This window comes from Botryllus schlosseri, chromosome 3 (assembly GCF_051294905.1).
Source record: "Botryllus schlosseri isolate E-star chromosome 3, Bs_hap1, whole genome shotgun sequence".
Taxonomy (NCBI): Eukaryota; Metazoa; Chordata; class Ascidiacea; order Stolidobranchia; family Styelidae; genus Botryllus; species Botryllus schlosseri.
The window spans coordinates 35,531,333-35,548,783 of record NC_137238.1 but is presented as its reverse complement, the minus strand read 5'-3'; the positions used below and the strand labels follow the sequence as shown (position 1 = coordinate 35,548,783).

Sequence of the window (17,451 nt, the reverse complement as noted above, 5' to 3'; positions counted from 1 at the left end):
AAACCTATACTTGAGTAGTACAAAATGCACGAGTACTTCGCTATCGCCTCCCTCCACGTAATAAGTGTCTACGGTTTAAGACTGTTTTTACCGATACTCGTCGGTTTCAGTTTTAGATAGAATTCGGAAACCAAATAATTTCATAAACATAAGCTAATTTAATGAATTTACTCGAATGTACTATGCCGCGCTGATAAGATTAATTATAATATACTTATCATGTTACAGCGATTTTTCTAGCGTAGAAAATCTTTAAAATGTAGTAAGCAGGCCAAATGAAGATATTCGTTGAGCTGAATAAACATAAAAAATACTCTAGACTACTTTATCGGTACTTTACAGTTACAGTTTTAGATAAAATTTGTCCCTTTCACCTATAATTACAACTCCTCGCTATCTAAACATGTTTAGAATATATTATTTGCGATGATACGAACCCGTGAAGTACTCAAGTTGCTTTTCGTAGGATATAGATGAAACTGACAACACTCACCAAGACCAGTGATCCACTGAAAAAAGTAAATTGTAGCAGTAAAGTCCCACTAAAGTACAAGAAGTAATGATTTCCCAGTTAGTTAAAAAGTAAGTATTGAGGTATAGTTGGCTCGAAAAAGCGAAAAACTCTGAAATAGAAGTAGATGCAGTGTAAATAGGTAATCACTTCATTAAGTATAGCGCAAGCAGGCCAAACCTATACTTAAGTACTGCAAATGTACAAGTACTTCGCTATGTTCTCCTTCCACGTAAAAAGTGACTAGGTTTTAGAGTACTTTATCGGTACTCGACAGTTTCAGTGTTAGATCAAATTTGGTAAGACTTTAAATTTTAAAGTAGTTTGAGCTTACGTTTGTATCACCTTGACAAGTAACATTATCAGACATGAAAATGATACTATCACCGAATATAGAAGTTAACACGCGTCAATGTGTTTCGGAATTCACGAGAAATTGCTTACTAAGAGAAGTATATTGTTGTATACACAATAGTGGAGAGAATATTTAAAATGTAGTAAGCAGGCCGCTGGGTATTCGTTTAGTTGTATAGGCATAAAAAACATTCCCGCGCGCGTCTTAGTATTAGGTGGTAGGGTTAGGAAGTGTTTTGTTTGAGAGCGCGCGGGAATGTTTTTTATGCCTATACAACTAAACGAATACTCATCGGCCTGCTTACTACATTTTAAATATTCTCTCCACTATTGTGTATACAACAATATACTTCTCTTAGTAAGCAATTTCTCGTGAATTCCGAAACACATTGACGCGTGTTAACTTCTATATTCGGTGATAGTATCATTTTCATGTCTGATAATGTTACTTGTCAAGGTGATACAAACGTAAGCTCAAACTACTTTAAAATTTAAAGTCTTACCAAATTTGATCTAACACTGAAACTGTCGAGTACCGATAAAGTACTCTAAAACCTAGTCACTTTTTACGTGGAAGGAGAACATAGCGAAGTACTTGTACATTTGCAGTACTTAAGTATAGGTTTGGCCTGCTTGCGCTATACTTAATGAAGTGATTACCTATTTACACTGCATCTACTTCTATTTCAGAGTTTTTCGCTTTTTCGAGCCAACTATACCTCAATACTTACTTTTTAACTAACTGGGAAATCATTACTTCTTGTACTTTAGTGGGACTTTACTGCTACAATTTACTTTTTTCAGTGGATCACTGGTCTTGGTGAGTGTTGTCAGTTTCATCTATATCCTACGAAAAGCAACTTGAGTACTTCACGGGTTCGTATCATCGCAAATAATATATTCTAAACATGTTTAGATAGCGAGGAGTTGTAATTATAGGTGAAAGGGACAAATTTTATCTAAAACTGTAACTGTAAAGTACCGATAAAGTAGTCTAGAGTATTTTTTATGTTTATTCAGCTCAACGAATATCTTCATTTGGCCTGCTTACTACATTTTAAAGATTTTCTACGCTAGAAAAATCGCTGTAACATGATAAGTATATTATAATTAATCTTATCAGCGCGGCATAGTACATTCGAGTAAATTCATTAAATTAGCTTATGTTTATGAAATTATTTGGTTTCCGAATTCTATCTAAAACTGAAACCGACGAGTATCGGTAAAAGCAGTCTTAAACCGTAGACACTTATTACGTGGAGGGAGGCGATAGCGAAGTACTCGTGCATTTTGTACTACTCAAGTATAGGTTTTATCTGCTTGCACTAAACTTAATCAAGTGATTAACTATTTACACTGCATCTACTTCTATTTCAGAGTATTCGGTTTTCAGGTAAACTATACCTGCAATACTTACTTTTTAACTCACTCGGAAATCATCACGTCTTGTACTTTACTAGAAATTTACTGCTACTAAATGTTGAAATGTACTGTTTTCAGCGGTCTTGATGAGTTGTGCTAGTTTCATCTATATCCTACGACGCATTTTCTCGAGTGGGATGTTATAGGAAGCAAGACGAATCATTGTAAAAGTGTTGAAACTTAATTACATATGTAATTCCATCACTAAAGTTGATCACGCATAGGTACGTGCTACGCTCCCGCAAACAGATTCATGCGAAGTTGGTATAGAACTGCGTTAGTTTTAAAGGTGTTACATCATGAAATGTCTGACGAAATTTGGTATGGTGCATTGTTATTATGTCCTACAACCGCGTATCAACGTTCAAGGTGAGAATTTAATGTTTAGCATGCTAATTCTGTTATTAAAATTGACTATGTATGGGTATATGCTATGTTCACGAAAAACAGATATGCGTAAAAGTTGGTATTCGACTGCGATAGTTTCAAAGGTGTTCCATCATTAGATGTGTGATGAAATTTAGCATGGTGAATTGCCATAATGTCCTATAACTACGTATCAAGTTTCGAGTTGGGATTCAATGTTAAGCATGGTAATTCCGTTATTAAAGTTGGCTATGTATGCGTACGTGCTATACGCTCCCGCAAAACAGATGTACGCAAAAAGTCGATGTAGAGCCGCGTTAGTTTTAAAGTTGTTCCATCATGAAATGTGTGATGGGATTTGGTATGGTGCATTTTTATAATCTCCTATAACCGCGTACCAACTTTCAAGGTGGGAATTCAATGTTTAACACGGTAATTCTGCTATTAAAATTGACTATGTATAGGTATATGCTATGTTCACGCAAAACAGATATGCGTAAAAGTCGGTATTCGACTGCGTTAGTTTTAAAGGTGTTCCATCATTAGATGTGTGATGAAATTTAGCATGGTGCATTGCCATAATGTTCTACAACTACGTATCAAGTCTCGAGTTGGGATTCAATGTTAAGCATGGTAATTCCGTTGTTAAAGTTAACTATGTATAGGTACGTGCTATACGCCCCTACGCAAAACAGATGTACGCAAAAAGTCGATGTAGAACCGCGTTAGTTTTAAAGTTGTTCCATTATGAAATGCGTGAGGAAATTTGGTATGCTGCATAATCACAATGTCCTACAACTACGTACCAAGTTTCAAGGTGAGGAGTCACATATTAGCATTATAATTCTGTTATTAAATCTGACTATGTATATGTACACGCTACCGAAAACAGATTTAGGCAAAAGTTGCTATAGAACTGCGTTAGTTTTAAAGTTGTTCCATCATGAAATGTGTGATGAAATTTGGTATGCAGCATAATCACAATGCCCTGGAGCTCATTTAGATACGTTTTTTAATTTAGTTATACATTCTAGTTGTTTTGATGTAAGGAGAAAATCATTCGATAACTCGATACAGCTACTTTAACACGCGTTGATGTAACTTTCCTCATTTGTATGCATGCATAGCCTACGCGAAATTGGTTACCGAATTTTTCGATTAGTTTATATTCCGTCTTTTATTTAAAACTGAAACTGTTAAGTATTACTTAAAGTGTTATAAAATGTGAAAAAGTGTACAAGTAGAATTATTATTATGTCATGAACAAGTAGTTTACAAATTCATACGATTTTTCTTGTTGCGTTCCGGGATATAATGTAATTTTTCGCTCTTTTTTATTTTTTATTTTTTCAATAAAATTAGTATTCATTTTACAAAAAACGTCGTGTAAAGATAAAGTACTTGCAAAATTTGACATGGTGCATTGTCATAATGTCTTACAACTGCGTACCGAGTTTCAAGGTAGGGAGTCGAATATTAACATGGTAATTCCGTTAATAAAATTGACTATGTTTAGGTACGTGCTACGCTACGGAAAAACAGATTTAGCCAAAAGTCTATATAGAACTGCGTTGGTTTTGAAGGTGTTACATCATGAAATGTCTGACGAAATTTGGTATGGTGCATTGTTATTATGTCCTACAACTGCGTACCAACGTTCAAGGTGAGAATTTAATGTTTAGCATGCTAATTCTGTTATTAAAATTGACTATGTATGGGTATATGCTATGTTCACGAAAAACAGATATGCGTAAAAGTCGGTATTCGACTGCGATAGTTTCAAAGGTGTTCCATCATTAGATGTGTGATGAAATGTAGCATGGTGCATAGCCATAATGCCCTACAACTACGTATCAAGTTTAGAGTTGGGATTCAATGCATGGTAATTCCGTTATTAAAGTTGGCTATGTATGGGTACGTGCTATACGCTCCCGCAAAACAGATGTACGCAAAAAGTTGATGTAGAGCCGCGTTAGTTTTAAAGTTGTTCCATCATGAAATGTCTGATGGGATTTGGTATGGTGCATTTTTATAATGTCCTATAACCGCGTACCAACTTTCAAGGTGGGAATTCAATGTTTAACACGGTAATTCTGCTATTAAAATTGACTATGTATAGGTATATGCTAAGTTCACGCAAAACAGATATGCGTAAAAGTCGGTATTCGACTGCGTTAGTTTTAAAGGTGTTCCATCATTAGATGTGTGATGAAATTTAGCATGGTGCATTGCCATAATGTCCTACATCTACGTATCAAGTTTAGAGTTGGGATTCAATGTTAAGCATGGTAATTCAGTTATTAAAGTTGACTATGTATAGGTACGTGCTATACGCTCCCGCAAAACAGATGCACGCAAAAACCGAATTTTTCGATTAGTTTATATTCCGTATTTTATTTAAAACTAAAACTGTTAAGTACTACTTAAGGTGTTATAAAATGTGAAAAAGTGCAAATAGCGGAGACGTTTGGAGACTGCGTTTAGGACAGTTCGATGTCGCTCGAATATTTCATCCCCAACTCGACGTAAGGTTCTCTCTGCTTTCGTATTTACCTTAACGCATGAGCCGTCGAGTTCGTACATGATAAAATTCCTGGTCAAGGAATATGCTTCGAATATAATTTCATCCGTTTCTTCAGTGATCGATGGTGATACTCTTGATAATTCCATGCTTTGAGGAGAATAGCAAGTCAGAGCTTATTTCGAGATCTTAGCTACTTTGAAAATGAGGATCCTAGGATTTGCATAACTTTCATCTATATCGTACGATGCGTTTACGCGGTCCAGAATGACTTATGGCGATGAAAAATAGCAAAAATGCTCTATTAAGCATTGAGCACGGTTCAAGAACTATGATATTCCTGTACTTGCACAAGTTACAAACGCGCTATCGTAAATTAGTATATATTACTAAAATACGAACTCGGACGAAATCATGAATGCGTAGGACTTACTTTAAACATATATTGTGTACAAACAACTTTTTACAAGAACTATAAAATTCACCGGCATCGCGACATCTTTCAAAAACAAAACCATGATCAATGGCTATTTTTCATTGACATAAGTCATTCTGGAACGCGAAAACGCATTGTAAAATATAGATGAAACTCAAGCAAATCCTAGGATCCTCATTTTCAAAGTAGCTTAGATCTCGAAATAAGCTTTGAATTCAGGGGGCGCGATTTCGATTACTCGAAACTTGTTGCTTGTACGATTTATCGCGGGTGCGTTAAGGGTTAGGAACGTTTTTTAATGTAGTTACACATTCTAGTTGTTTTGATGTAAGGAAAAAACTCATTCGATAACTCGATACAACTAGTTAACACGCGTTGATGGAACTTTCCTCATTTGTATGCATAGCCTAGGCGTAATTGTTTTTCGTTTCTATCTACTTTAAAAAGACTCGGTGTAGAAGTTTCGAAACTTGCATGAATTACAAGCTACATAATACAACTAGTTAACACGCGTTGATGTAACTTCCCTCATCTGTATGCATAGCCTACGCGAAATTGGTTACCGAATTTTTCGATTAGTTTATATTCCGAGTTTTATTTAAAACTGAAACCGTTAAGTATTACTAAAAGTGGTATAAAATGTGAATAAGTGTACAAGTAGAATTATTATTATGTCATAAATAAGTAGTTTACAAGTTCATACGATTTTTCTTGTTGCGTTCCGAGATAAAATGTAATTTTTCGCTCTTTTTTATTTTTTTATTAAAATTATTATTCATTTTACAAAAAACGTCGACTTTTGAAAATGGAAAATGCGTGAGCTCGACTAACTTTTTACGTAGTTCGAAATCGCTACTTCTATGCATTAATTCAAAGTATTTGTCAGTCATCGTAACACCGCTCATATTGCGCGCTATCTATTTATTTCACAGATAACGAATTACTCCTGCTTTTATCAGAGGATACTTTTCTAGGATTTGCATACTAACAGTACTTAGTTTAGATTAATAAAAGTATAGTGATTGAAAATAGATCACTGGATTATAGTTTACAGAAAACTCCACAATTCTATGTGACGTCCTTGCATACCAACAACCTTCGAACTATTCGCCGCCTCATAAACACTTGAGTAGGCCTACATCTGATGCGTGAGGGGAAAACATAGTTAAATTTTCATATGCATTTAGTTTCCAACTCTGAAAGCAAGCTTAGTCTATGATCATTCGCGTACCATTAGTATTCATTTTACAAAAACGTCGTGTAAAGGTAAAATACTTGAGTATCAGTTTTGTCAGCTTATTATATGCTCAGTATATTATACGTCACAAATTGTGGAGCATTTATGTGGGTGCTCCAGGGTGCTCTTCATTGAGTGTTCGTGGTGGGTGATAAGTTTAATTTGCAAAATTAGCGTGTTCAAATCAGGCCTGTCGCCAACATAGTGATGTCGCATTAGCCCTAAATACACATAATAGAATATAAAGGAAAAGTATCATCTAACGTATAATGAATGTTATCTATTTCTCGGAAGCAAGTTATTATCAAAACATAGTGGTCAAAATTATCGCAGAGCAATACCGATTTGCGTAAATTCCGTTATGCGTCTGACTACGTTACTAGGGATTATGTAGTTAGTTAAGGAATTAGGAGTCCTATATTCCCAATCGGTATGGAACAACATCAAAATCATCACAAAGCAATATCGACTTTTGCGTGAATTCTGCTATGCGTTTTACTACGGTAGTATGCGCAGCTGCTTACAGGTGTCCAGACGTGGACTTTCTACTATATTCGCTCCTAACATTATAGCAGCACCCGACGCAGCTTACATTATTACGTTATAAGACGTCGGTGGCGTTTCACTGTCGGTTTATTCACCCTTATTCTAGTGACATGAAAAGGACTGAACCGTATGAAATGTGGTCACTACAAGAATCGAGCGAAAGCGCTGTTTCAATCCGTCTTGCATCGGTCACGATTAGTTTTACTTTTCAACTAACTTGGTGTCTGTCGTTATATTCATTAGACTCGCTTTCATGCGGCTAATTTGACACTATCATTATAACGTCGAGGATCGCGTACCTGCGGCGAAGGTGTTCGTTCTTTATATTTTGTGAAGTAGAGAGTAGTTTAAGGTTATGTTTGTCTAACCTTGACGAGTGCTATTGTCACACTCGATCACCATATTTAAATCATGGACATCTCAATGATGTTGACTAAATTTACGGCTTCAGAACGTGCTAATTAGACCTAGTTGTAGGCGAAAGCGGTATTATCTAGCAACAAGGTTTAAATGAGTCGCCTCCGGCGTTTATTGACCGTATTACTCGTATTCTCGTCATGCAAAAATTATGCATGTATTAGTATGAAGCTCAGATGCAGCAAAGTGTCTGAGACTGCCTGTAAAAATGGTGCGAAGCAGCGACTCTAATTTCCCGGCTTATAGCAAACAACGACGCTGAAATTTTACTTCAGACGCAGCAAAGTGTGTGAGACCGCCTGTAAAAATTGCGCGAAGGTACATTTCTCGGCTTATAACAAATAACGACGCTGAAATTCTACTTCAGATGCGGTAAAGGTAATGCGTTTGGCTATATAAATTGCGCGAAGGTGCATTTCTCGGCTTATAGCGAATAACGACGCTGAAACTCTACTTCAGATACAGCAAATGCGGCAAAGTCTGCGCGAATAGCTGCATAAATTGCGAAAAGCTGCGACTCTAATTTTTCGGTTTTATTGCAAATACCGATGCTGGAATTGTACTTATGTCACATAGAACTCGGACACTATCGATGAAATTCACATAAAATCATGCGTAGTTGATCATGCGAAATGTACGTATAATTTTAATATATAACAATAAAACCGCGAGTGTAAAAATAAAAGTTTGAAAGTAGGAATAGGCGAAATCCCATTTTATATTAATTAATTACAGTCTTTGCGAACATACCTAGTCCGAAATATACAAAAATTATTTCTCGAAAGTTAACGCACTAATATTATCAAGACGCATTTCACTAATACGTGCGGCAATGGGCGGATGATGTGGCAAGGGGTGTCCTATAGGTGCGGCAATGGGCGGATGATGTGGCAATGTAGGCGTGGCAATTAAGGCGACGTGGCCTTCTGGGATTGGACGGCGTATAAGGTCGATGATATCACTACTTGTAGGGTCCGTTACTAATAATTAAACATATTCGGGCGGGCGAAACCGTTGGTATGACTTCGTTGCATGATGTTATTTCGTGACCCGCTGTCTGCAATATCAAAAAATATAGAATCGATCAATGGGGATATCTCCCAACAGGAATATCCCTGTCGCCCAATCGTACTAAACTAAAAGACGCACACGATTTCAGATTGGTATTTCTTCACTGACATACGTCTTCTGGGGTTCAGATTGCCAAGACAGGAACATTCGGTGTCAGTCATTTAGGCGCTCATGGACAATTAAACCTATATGTATTTTGAAGGCTATATGTAACGAAGTTTTCGGTGTTCATTTGCTCTGAATACTCATTAAGGATAGGTCCTATCACCACATCATCTACTGCGAAGCCATTTTTGTCCAGCGCCCCCCATACCGCCCCCTTGAGCCCAGCGCCCCCCATATCGCCCCCTGAGCGTTTCCGCCCCCCTTCAAAATCGCCAGCGCCCCCTGGGGGCGCTGGGGGCAAGGTTAAGAACCACTGGACTATACGGTTCTTCTGTATCATTTTCGGGTCCGCACATATTATATTAGAATTAAATTAGACTATAGAAACCGTTAGTAAATGAGATTTCCGGGATCTTTTTTAATTAGTCCAATATGACCACTAAAAACATATAATTGTCGGAGTATGTCCCAGTGACTTACTTGAATCGATAACCACGTCTGGTCGTTTAGTGGCTGAAGGCGTATTGCCAGTCTGGCGCTGCTGAGAGGCGAAAAGCTGGCTTGCTAGCCAATAGCTATAATTCTAATTCCGATGTAAATCGGCAAAGCTGAAAGTCGTTTGGCTGGCCACACGTTTTAGTTACTGATACCATTTCGTCAGTCACGCATGATGTTCCCTTTCTCTCAGTGATAAACCGAGCTCACGATAACTTATTACCTTACTCATCCTGCCGTCAAGCAGAGTGGCGCAGCGGAAGCGTGCTGGGCTCATAACCCAGAGGTCGATGGATCGAAACCATCGTCTGCTACGTTGGCTGTGATCGTATAGTGGTTGGTACCTCACGTTGTGGCCGTGATAACCCAGGTTCGAATCCTGGTCACAGCAGACTCACTTTTTTCAATCAGCGTCGTAAGTGTGATTTTGCGCAATTACGCAGTATGGCGAAATTTCTCAATTACGGTTTTCATTTTAATAGAATCCTATCCGTAGATCAATAGTCGAGTTAATTTGGAAGAGATCTCAATTTTCTACTCATATATTGCCTGCCGACAAAGCTTTCGAAATAGGGAAATATAGCAGCTTTCATGAAGATGGTAAAGTTGCGAAATCGGGTCGTCCAGATCGCGAATGATAATACCTAAATAGCACGATGGCGATGCACAGCTACTATGGAAGATAGATATAATTCCAACACTTATACCTCGCTACATTTAAAACAAACGGTGTTGTAAAACAGTTTGTTTAAAACATGTTTTAAAAGAATGCCTTTTTGAAAATATAATGCGCCATGATTGTGTAAATACTTCGAATAGCATGTAGTCTGAGCCTATACGGATATTTGTACCCAATATACTCGACGTACACGATATGGAGTCGCTGGAATCCTCAAATTTCTCGTAGGTTCGACAGTTATAGCACTTAGAAAAAAATAATTGGTACGGAATGGGCGTGAAAGTGCTGCATAGCGACGTAGTCATGGTTAAAGATTTTTGGTCTGTTTATTAGAGCGATGGGAAGCCCTTTCCGTCGAAGGGACCATGTTTACCCTATATCTTCAATTATGAATGTCAATCGACTGTGTCGTCACGATAAAAGATTCGTGACGGCATAGCTAATAATTAACCCATTTCTCAGTGAATAGACATTCAATGTTCCGACCGGAATAAGAAAATCGAAGTCGCGGTGACCTGAATTCGAGCCTGATCTATCGCGACCACAACGCGTGGTACCAGAACTGTATTTCACAGCAAAGTATGGTTCCGATCAATCGAATTCTGGATTAAGAGACTAGCAAGCTTCCGTTGCGCCACTCTCCTAGCACTCAAAAGCGTATTTATTCACAAAAATGTCCGCTCAATGTCGAACATACATCTCATTCTTTCCACATTTCAGGATCTATTATATATTAGCGACCAAAATAACTTTTTACCGACTTTCGCAGCTTAGCAAAAAGTGTTAAGCTGTCTAAAGAAAAACGTTGCACACCAAATTTGACTCAATTCCGAATGAGTAGAAGAGAAGCTATCAGAGTTGGGAAATTTTGAATTGGCTATAAATTTTACTTTATACCCCGTAGAATTGCCAAGTAGTACAATAAAACGACACACAACAAATTTGAATTCATTCCAACTGGTAGAAGCGAAGATATCGGAGTTGAAATTCGCGGATTTGTTAAGTGGGTAATCCAAGAATTATTAATGAAAAATTCGAATAACCTCGCTTCTACTGGCTGGAATTGAGTCAAATTTGATTTGCATCGTTTTCGTAGACATTTTGCAATTTCATGGGATAGCTCGTGAAATTTGACCATTTTTTTACATTTTCATTAGTTTGGGACTATACGGTTCTTCTGTATCATTTTCGGGGCCGCACATATTATATTAGAATTAAATTAGACTATAGAAACCGTTAGTAAATGAGATTTCCGGGATCTTTTTTAATTAGTCCAATATGACCACTAAAAACATATAATTGTCGGAGTATGTCCCAGTGACTTACTTGAATCGATAACCACATCTGGTCGTTTAGTGGCTGAAGGCGTATCGCCAGTCTGGCGCTGCTGAGAGGCGAAAAGCTGGCTTGCTAGCCAATAGCTATAATTCTAATTCCGATGTAAATCGGCAAAGCTGAAAGTCGTTTGGTTGGCCACACGTTTTAGTTACTGATACCATTTCGTCAGTCACGCATGATGTTCCCTTTCTCTCAGTGATAAACCGAGCTCAGGATAACTTATTAACTTACTCATCCTGCCGTCAAGCAGAGTGGCGCAGCGGAAGCGTGCTGGGCTCATAACCCAGAGGTCGATGGATCGAAACCATCCTCTGCTACGCTGGCTGTGATCGTATAGTGGTTAGTACCTCACGTTGTGGCCGTGATAACCCAGGTTCGAATCCTGGTCACAGCAGACTCACTTTTTTCAATCAGCGTCGTCAGTGTGATTTTGCGCAATTACGCAATATGGCGAAATTTCTCAATTATGGTTTTCTTTTTAATAGCATCCTATTTCTATTTAAGGTATACCTATCCGTAGATCAAGAGTCGAGTTAATTTGGAAGAGATCTCAATATTCTACTCATATATTGCATGTCGAAAAAGCTTCCGAAATAGCAAAATATAGCAGTTTTAATCAAGATGGAAAAGATGCAAAATCGGGTCGCCCAGATCTGGAATGATAATACCTAAATACTACGACAGCGGTGCACAGCTATTATGGAAAGATAGATATAATTTCAACACTTATACCTGGCTACATTTAAAACAAACGGTGTTGTAAAACACTTTGTTTAAACAGTGTTTTAAAAATATGCCTTTTTGAAGAAAAAAAATGCGTTTTTAAGCGCTGTATAATTATGCAATAATTGTGTAAATACTTCGAATAACATGTAGTCTGAGCCTACGGAAGATTTGCACCCAATGTAGTCGACGTATGAAGTGGCTGGAATCCTCAAAATTCTCGTACGTTCGACAGTTATGGCAAGTAGAAAAAAGTAATTGGTACGGAATGGGCGTAAAAGTGCTGCATAGCGACGTAGTCATGGTTAAAGAATTTTTGGTCTGTTTATGACAGTGATGGGAAGCCCTTTCCGGCGAAGGGACCATGATTACCCTGTATTTTCAATTGTGAATGCCAATCGACTGTGTCGTCAAAATTAAAGATTAGTGACGGCATAGCTAACAATTACCCCATTCCTCACTGAATAGACATTCAATGTTTCGACCGGAATAAGAAAATGGAAGCCGCCGTGACCTGAATTTGAGCCTGATCTATCGCGACTACAACGTTTGGTACCAACACTGTACTTCACAGCGGAGAACGGTTCCCATCAATCGATTTCTGCGGATTAAGAGACTAGCAAGCTTCCGTTGCGCCACTCTCCTAGCATTCAAAGACGTATTTATTTACAAAAATGTCCGCTCAATGTCGAACATACATCTCATTCTTTGCAAATGAGGGTTTTGGAAATACCTGTCTTGTAAATTGCTTTTCCAATTCCAGTAGTGAGGCATGTGAAATAATCCATAAAACGCGGGAGTACTGATGTATTACTATACTTGAGTTATCCTAAATGCCCCGGTGATAACTTACTTTCAGATTCACTGGCTACAGATTCGGGATACCCTCCTGTAGATGCCGTGACCGCACTGTGAGACGCTGTGTTGTCAGTTTCCGTAGTATTATCGACTGAGGCTAAAGTTAATGTACAATTGTATATGATCAATGTATATTTACAAACCAACGCACGCCAACTTACCAGGTGAAATCATTGTCCCGGGTATTGTAGTAGCTGGTTGCTGCGGTGAATATCCTTTGGGAATTAATTCCGCTAAAGCTGTAGGGTTGAAAATTGCAGTCAGAGGTGGTTAACAAAGTCAGGTCAGCGTTGTTACTCAGGTAGCGTAGCGGCTTTCAGCAAGTATTCTGGGCCTAGTTTTGCCAAAAAGGTAACTATTTCATCGCATATTTCTCACGGCGAATATTCGCGTAAAAGTGTGGCAAACTTATCCCAAGACTATTTTCCCTTTTTAAAAGCACACGCGCAAAAATTAAGTACAATTGTGTAAGTGGAACTACTACAAGTATGAAAAACCAGCTAGACAGTGTTTCCGAAACTTTTTTGTACAACTCCCCCCCCCCTTGACCGCAAATCAACGCCCCCGTAACCCCCACCTACTCCCGACAAAAGTTGTTTGGTTTATTCCATAGTCAGAGCATTGTCGTGTATAGGCTACTTTTTGCGCAGATCTGGTTTACTGGCAACCCGATATGCGTTAGGTACGCAGAGTCACATTTTGTATGAATTCCCGGACAGACGCAATCAGTGAAGACAATAATATGATGATTGTCACTGAATAATTACTCTATTCGTATTTCATTGATTGTTTGGTGACGGTTTTCGATTGAATGCGCCTTGTTTGAGCGTGAAGGGTGTGATCACATATTCATGTATCTGACTTCGGTGCACAGAGAGAGCTATTAATTCACGGATTTTCTCAAACAGTTTTCCATAGTCCATACTACCCACGCTTACTCTCAGAGCCCCCTTCCTTTTCTCAGAGTCCCGCCATCGCCCAAATACTAGCTGGCGCCCTTTTCGAGGTCGTAAACGCATCCAGGGACGCTGGCTCCCCCTTTCAGAACCACTGTACTAGAGTGTTCATGACTGGCCATGATTGATTGTTAATTTGCTGGTGTATTTCTTCTTATGAACCGATACATCAGGTAACTTGCCTTGCTTTATTTTCCGATCAATCAAATCTTCGAGTGCGGTCGTGTCCACAACACCTGGTACGCCGTCCCGACCGGGATTACCACGTGGCCCAATTGGACCACTCGCCCCGACATCCCCTTTTCTGCCAGAGCTGCCTTTTTGGCCTTTAACGCCTTGACCTACTGAAATTCCTGGTTCGCCTTTTGTCCCTGTAGAACACACACTACCCGTTCAGAGGTGGTCAGCAATGAATTAGTTACTTTATCGAAGTATATTCAAGTAGATTATTCTTACTTGCGCTATTTATTGAAGTAGTTATTTGAACAGCTTCTTGGAGGTACAGAACTTCAATATACAATTTAATAGTATATTCATATTGAAATGAACCCGAATATTTTCGGCTGACACTCGTCAGGGGTAATCGTCAGCAACTAGTAGATAATTCAAAAGAACAGCGTATACCAACAATCGTAACACAAAATATGACGTCACCAGCACGGAATGTCGAATACGAGAGCGTTTAATGTACTATTTTTAGATGATACACGAACTCTTTTTGTTGAGACAGCCTTGGCTGGTGTATTTTGATAAAAATCGACTCCAAGGCACACAAATGAGAGTGTGAGCGACCCTTTCCGAGTATGCGAAATCTGTCGTCTCGATAATTGTTCGCACAGGCGGGATTATCCAATAAGTGTTTGCCAATTGCAGAATTTATGACCTTTGATTGTTCCGCATCAATCTTGAGCGGATGAGTTAAGGGTGAGCTTTTCGTCGAGCGTGTTCTAATTAATCTAGGGACATGCTGATTTATGCGTTCCTGCAAGCGCTTTGACGTTCTTCCCACGTAGCCACAATCACAGTGACGCTTGAATTCTTAAAATACATTGCTTTGTTGAAGTGCGGGAAGCACGTCTTTACGTGTTGCTAGGAGCAGTTGCGTTGTCGTGAAAATCACGTTGGTCTTCACTGTGTCGTTACATTTATTGACCGCTGAGATCAATTGCTTTTCAAAGCAGGTGGAAATAGTCCCTATTCAAAGTAGATGGTTGTAAACATCTTTGGTTGTTCGTTCGGTAGGCTCTGATGACTTTGCTGCATTGAATTGCGTTACTTTCCTCTCGATGTCGCGGTTGATGGCATGTTCAGGGTAACCGTATACGCTGTTCTTTTGAATTCTCTGCTAGTTGCTGACGATTACCCCTGACGAGTGTCAGCCGAAAATATTCGGGTTCATTTCAATATGAATATACTATTGAATTGAAGTAGTTATGTTTTAGACTACTTCCACGTCTACTTGAACAGCTTCCAGGTAAAAATAATTACTTTTAATACACTAGACTACTACTACTTAGACTACTTCAAATCGCTACGTCTACTTGTACTCGATCAGAAATTCACGACATTACTCCTACTTTTGAGCACCAACAATGACTATATAGTTTGGCCGCCTCAAAATTCGTTTCTATACCTGGTAATCCATCCGGCCCAGATTCTCCTTTCTGACCAGGGCTACCAGCCGGTCCAGGCCTGCCAGTCCTTCCTCTTTGACCCTCCATTCCAGGGCTACCGTCTGCACCACTGTCACCTTTGTCACCTTTGCTTCCTTTAAAGCCAATTCCGCCTGGCTCGCCTTTTTCACCTACATCTCCGGGTTCACCTTTCAGTCCTCTATTGATGAGAGGTCGGAGTCCTAGTTGCTTGTCACAGCACGACTGGCATTCTTTGCATATGAATTCTCCTATAGTAGATGGACACGAGTCCGACGAGACTAGAGCGATCCCAGTGCACAGTGTTAAGGTTAGCCGGGCGATAGACATCATCTGTATAGAAGCGTGAAAGTAATCTTTAATGGGAACAGAGGGGTATAGATGAGTAGAGACTGGATGGACACTATAGGCTAGACCTGGATATTACGGATGTTCAAAAATAACCTTTTTTTCTCTGGATTCCAGCCATTCAGTGATTATCGGAGCCTTATACTTGTTAGAATTGAACCAGATTTGGTGTGCAGCGTTTTTTAGGGTAACCTGACAATTTAATAACTGAATGGCTGGAATCCAGAAAAAAAAATTTTGAACAGCCTTACTGGGCATTCTCGGGTCCGCAGGCTAAATATGGAACGCGACGCGTTTCTGAGCGGTGAGCGAAAAGTTCTTTGGAATTTAAGCTGTAAAATCTATTTATTTATGGTAATATGGGGACACAAACTACTGTATAAAATCACCCAGATATGCGTTAAGTTTGAAGTCTAGTTTATTCATGTACCGTGATTACGTAACCTACGTAGGTCGTGTGAGTAATCCAGGTTCACAAAAACAGCCAATATAGCACATCATGCGGTGAAAATTAAAGTTACGAGTCACTGTTTCCATCCACAGATTCTTCACTCACACACGATGTTGTGTCAAGCATGAACGGTGCGGATGATGACCAACATTTCAACAAGATTTGCAGGTCTTAAGGGCGGAGATCATGAAGTTGGGAGAATGCTTATCGCGTGATTAAAAACTGCTAATCGTGGCGCATTTTAGGCGGTGATCATAAAAATACCTGATCCGGAAGAATGCTAATCGCGTGATGAAATACTGCTAATCCGGACGCATAAAGTTGGACAAGGTTACGCGCGATGATTATCCCGACGTGGTAATGTTAATAAAGTGGTGTTGCGATATATGTTGCATCATAATTCGAAAACGCGTTATTGGCTGTCAATTGTCAGGTTGTTGAATAAAGCGGCAAGCTGCTGACAAAAGACCGTAATAAGTAGCATTAATCATTATCGCGAAATGAAAGTCGCGTGTGATCAGTACGGTACAGCGAAGAAGCGGATTATAGAATATTGATAGGTATATCGCTCTGCAATGGTGCGTATAATATTGGTTAATTGGCTGCTTGTTTAGTGAAGCCGTTACATAGGGCACAAATGCCACGGCCATTATCGGAAGTACTTCCGCGTATGAATTTTACATACCTTCCTTAGCCCGTACGTGTAAGCTTAATATGGATTAAAATGTTGTGTCTGATTTATACCGTGGTGTAGTTCTGAGATATCGTGCGGATTCGTGTACCACGGTGTATATTCACAGCGTTTATCATGGGTGGTACACAGGTGCGAATGCACACTATTTTTTTTGCCAAGAGTGAATTTTCGAAAATATATTCATCTTACACGATAAGTGGGCTATTCCGCCAGCTGCCATCACAATTTTGCTTATAAACAATTAGGAACAAGACATATCCCAAATCCACAG

At 39.0% G+C, this 17,451-nt stretch overlaps 2 protein-coding genes and 2 non-coding genes across 4 annotated transcripts in view; 3 read left to right on the top strand and 1 right to left on the bottom strand.

Moving 5' to 3' along the window:
- The window catches only part of LOC145436412 (proteasome subunit beta type-7-like), a 73,237-nt gene that overhangs the window by 3,933 nt on the left and 51,853 nt on the right, over positions 1-17,451 (top strand). The gene's annotated exons all lie outside the window — the stretch shown is intronic.
- Positions 1-17,451, bottom strand: part of LOC145436564 (uncharacterized) — a 37,998-nt gene that overhangs the window by 14,807 nt on the left and 5,740 nt on the right. The window contains exons 2-5 of the mRNA XM_080313925.1: positions 15,669-16,020; positions 14,218-14,406; positions 13,241-13,318; positions 13,075-13,176 (exon numbers count right to left, since the gene is read on the bottom strand). Of these exons, the coding sequence (XP_080170051.1) occupies positions 13,075-13,176; positions 13,241-13,318; positions 14,218-14,406; positions 15,669-16,020 (721 nt within the window). The remainder of the gene's footprint in view (positions 1-13,074; positions 13,177-13,240; positions 13,319-14,217; positions 14,407-15,668; positions 16,021-17,451) is intronic.
- On the top strand, positions 11,744-11,815 carry Trnam-cau (transfer RNA methionine (anticodon CAU)). Its single transcript has one exon. It is a non-coding gene; the product is annotated as a tRNA-Met (tRNA).
- On the top strand, positions 11,821-11,892 carry Trnah-gug (transfer RNA histidin (anticodon GUG)). Its single transcript has one exon. It is a non-coding gene; the product is annotated as a tRNA-His (tRNA).